This window comes from Zonotrichia leucophrys, unplaced genomic scaffold (assembly GCF_028769735.1).
Source record: "Zonotrichia leucophrys gambelii isolate GWCS_2022_RI unplaced genomic scaffold, RI_Zleu_2.0 Scaffold_376_50358, whole genome shotgun sequence".
Taxonomy (NCBI): Eukaryota; Metazoa; Chordata; class Aves; order Passeriformes; family Passerellidae; genus Zonotrichia; species Zonotrichia leucophrys.
Window position 1 is genome coordinate 4,323 of NW_026992581.1, and position 3,707 is coordinate 8,029.

The 3,707-nt window shown below is 64.8% G+C and overlaps 1 protein-coding gene across 1 annotated transcript; it reads left to right on the forward strand.

The window, feature by feature from the left end:
• Window positions 1–546: 546 nt before the first annotated feature.
• LOC135441619 (class II histocompatibility antigen, B-L beta chain-like) lies at window positions 547–3,447 on the forward strand. Its single transcript, XM_064701177.1, has 6 exons — window positions 547–716; window positions 1,196–1,475; window positions 2,073–2,347; window positions 2,898–2,992; window positions 3,095–3,127; window positions 3,379–3,447. The coding sequence occupies exons 1-6, from the start codon at window positions 632–634 to the stop codon at window positions 3,445–3,447; spliced, it is 837 nt and encodes a 278-aa protein (XP_064557247.1). The 5' UTR covers window positions 547–631.
• The last annotated feature ends 260 nt before the right edge of the window (window positions 3,448–3,707 follow it).

The following is a 3,707-nucleotide window of genomic DNA, read 5'->3' on the forward strand; positions in this document are numbered from 1 at the left end:
CCTCCCGCACTGCAGCCGGGCAGGGCAGCTCTGAACCTTTCACCCGCCGGAACCAAGAGAGCTTCCCCTGGGAGTTCTCTGCTTTTAACCCCCTGTGTGCTCAGAGGTGAATCCACGTCCTCAGGGGCCACACCAGTTGCCAATATTCAAATCTGAGCACTGATTGGTTCGACCACAACGTCCCAAGAAATCTCACTTCCTTTTCAAACCAGGACAGCGGGACAAAGGGATCCGAACAGAAAATCCTGAACGAGCTCAGAAACCCCAAAATAAGGGTTAAATGTGAAATGAGCGGCTTTGATTGTCCACCACAGCCAGCGCCTCTCCATCCCCGCCCCACCTGCCCACCGCCCCAAGGTCCCCCTGCCCAAAAAACCCCCAGCCCGGGGCTGCAGCGTTCCGGGAAGGCCTCAGCCAATGGCAGCGCAGGCAGTCGGCATCTTAGCCAATGAGTGCTCCGGGCTTTGGATTGCCTCATCGGTTGCTGGGCAGAGCCCGTGGCCGATCCCTGCCCGGAAGCGGCGGCAGCCAATGAGAGCGCGCGGCGCTGCCGAGCCCGCCCTGCTCCGGACTGGCGCTCCCAGCGCAGCGCGGCTGCTTTGGGGCTGCTGCTCCCTGCCCGGCCCCGGCCATGGGGCGAGGGGCGGCAGCTGGGGCCCTGCTGGTGGCACTGGTGGTGCTGGGAGCCCCCCCGGCTGCGGGCGCGGAGCTCTCGGGTGAGCGGGGGGCGGGAGGCGCTGGGACAGGGAGGGAGAAGGGGGAAAATGGGGCCAAGTGGGGAGCCCGGAAATGGAGGGGGAGGAGGAGGGGACCCCCAAAGGGAGAGCGGGAGGGGCTGAGGGGCTGGGGGAGGGGAGGGAGGGGTGGGAGAGGGTGGGGAAAGGGGGGAAAAGGGGAGGTGACCCCCCAAAACTGATCCCGAGGGGGCTGGGGATTGGGGGATTTGTGGGAAAATGGGGAAATGGGACCCCAAAAGTGATTTTGGGAGCGGCCAGAGGTGGGAGGGGAGAGGATGTGAAAGGGGAAATGGGGGAAGGGTGGCAAAGAGGAAGCGGCAGCGCGGGCAGGAGGGTCCCATGGTGGCCGTGGGGCACAGGGGGTGCGGAGTGGGGATCCGGGGTGGCCCCGGAGCACTGGGGTTTCTCCTGGAGGTTTGCTGGGGGGGCAACTCCGAATCTGTGTTCTGCACTCACAGGAGTGTTCCAGGAGATAAGAACGAGAGAGTGTCACTTCATTAATGGTACGGAGAAGGTGAGGTTCCTGAGGAGGTACATCTACAATCGAAAGCAGTACATGATGTTCGACAGCGACGTGGGGGTGTTCGTGGGGGACACACGATTTGGGGAGATACAGGCCTGGTGCTGGAACAGACACCCGGAAACACTGGAGGATCATCGGGCTGCTGTTGACACGTTCTGCCGGGCCGGCTACGAGCTTGCTGCCCCGTTGCTCCTGGGGCGCCGAGCTGAGCGCGGGTCAGAGCGTGTCCCCTCGGGACCTGCCCTGCCAGTGACCCTGGAGCCCCTCAAAACGTCTCTGAGAATCAGCCCAGGGCCCTCAGCCCTGCTTCGGAACAACCCCGGGGCCTCCTGTCCCACCCAGTGACCCCCGTGGCTCTCCCAGTCCGTCCCAGCCTGTCTCAGTACCCGCCCGGCGTGACCATCCGGGTTGTCCGTGTAGCCGACGCCTTTTCGCCAATGAGAGGGCGTCTCTCTGATGACTCATCGGTTGCCAGGCAGAGTACCTGGCGGTGAAGTGCCGAGTGCCCCGCGCTGGACTCGGACTTCCGGTGCCGCGAACTTCATTCCCAGTTAAATCTAGTGCCTCCAAGATGCCCCCGAGTGCCATCCCAGTCGTTCCCAGTGCTTCCTCTGTCCCTCCCACCTCCTCTCAGCCTGTTCCCAATCCATTCCAAATTCATTCCCAGTTCATTCTCGATTCCCGCCCGGACGTCCAACCTCTCTCCCAGTGCGCCCCACCCTGTCCCATCTCTCTCAGTGCCACCCCAATCGCTCCCACTCCCTCTCCAGCCAAACCCAGCCCTCTTCTCTCTCTCTCCCAGTGTCCCCCAGCGTGTCCATCTCGCTGGTGCCCCCCTCGAGCTCCCAGCCCGGCCCCGGCCGCCTGCTCTGCTCCGTGATGGATTTCTACCCTGCTGCCATCCAGGTGAGGTGGTTCCAGGGCCAGCAGGAGCTCTCGGAGCACGTGGTGGCCACCGACGTGGTCCCCAACGGGGACTGGACCTACCAGCTGCTGGTGCTGCTGGAAACCCCCACCCGGTGCGGGCTCAGCTACAGCTGCCAGGTGGAGCACGTCAGCCTGGAGCAGCCCCTGAGGCGGCACTGGGGTACGGGGGAGCCCCTGGGGGCGCTGGCAGAGCCACTGGGCTGGGCTGGGAGTCACTGGGAGGGAGCTGGAGAGAGCCGGGCCGGGACTGGGAGAGGGGCTGGGGGCTGGGCAAGGGCTGGGCAGGGGTTTGGGGGATGCTGGGGAGGGTGCACGGTGGGCACTGGGAGGGAGTTTGGGGGGCTGGGTGTGACTGGGAGGGATCGCAGTGAGCCCTGAGGGGCTGGGAGGAGATCGGCGATGGCAAAGCGGGGCTCGCCATGAGCTCGGTTGTGCTGGACACAGACTGGGAGGGCTCTGGCTGAGTCCGGGGCTGCCAAGGGACTGCGAGAGGCTTTGGGGGTCCTGAGGCGCTGGGGACAGCTGGGAGGGGGCTGTGGGATGCTGAGAGGGATGGGAGGGGCTTTGGTGGCTCCTGGGCAGGCCAAAAAGGGATCGGGGGGAGGTTTCAGGGGGTCCTGGCTGGGCTGGGGGCCGCAGGAAGGGCGCTGGGAGGGGCTCGGGGTGTCGGTGAGAGGTTTTGGGGGTGCTGAGCCCTGCGGACCCCCCAGAGATGCCGCCGGACGCCGCCCGCAGCAAGATGCTGACGGGCATCGGGGGCTTCGTCTTCCTGGCGCTGGGGCTCGGCTTCTCCCTGCGCAAGAAGGTCAGGGCGGGTGCCGGGGGTGGCGTCCCCGCCGTGGCGGAGCGTGTGCGCTCTCGCCGGGGCCCCCAGCCCGGTGTCACCCCCTTTTCTCTGCCCACAGAGCTCCTGAGCCGGCGGCGGCCGCAGCCCCTCCCCGTGGGTTCGAGCCCGGCCGGGACCCCCCGCTCTGTTCCCACTCTGCTGATTTTGGGGGGGTCCCGTGTCCCCCCAGCCCCGCTGGCGCTCTGCCCCCGCCCAGTGCCTGCTCCCAGTGCTCCCAGTAAAGCTTCCCAGTTGGGCCCGGGGCCGTTTATTGGGGGTGATGGGGAGGGGTTTGGGGGGGCGATGGGACGGATTTGGGCAAGGGGAGGGGGACAGAGGGTGGGGGCTGGGGCCGGGGGGAGCAGGAGGAGAAGTGGAGGAGGAGGAAGGAGCCGGAGAAGGGCAGGAGAGAGGAGGAGAAGGAGGTGGGATAAGGAATCAGGAGGAACCGGTGGGAAGGAGGAACTGGACAGAAGAGGAGGAGGTGGAGGAGGAGGAAGGGCAGCAGCACCAGAATCCAGCTTTTCCCCTGCCCACTCAGGAGCTGCAGCACCCTGGCCCCGTCTGCTTCACCTTCTCCCCATATACTGCAGGGCGTGGGGAAGGGGAGCTTAACCCTTGTTAAGAATCTTTAAATAATTTAAAATAACTAATACATTTTAATTTTAATAAAATTTTATTTTAATATATGAAT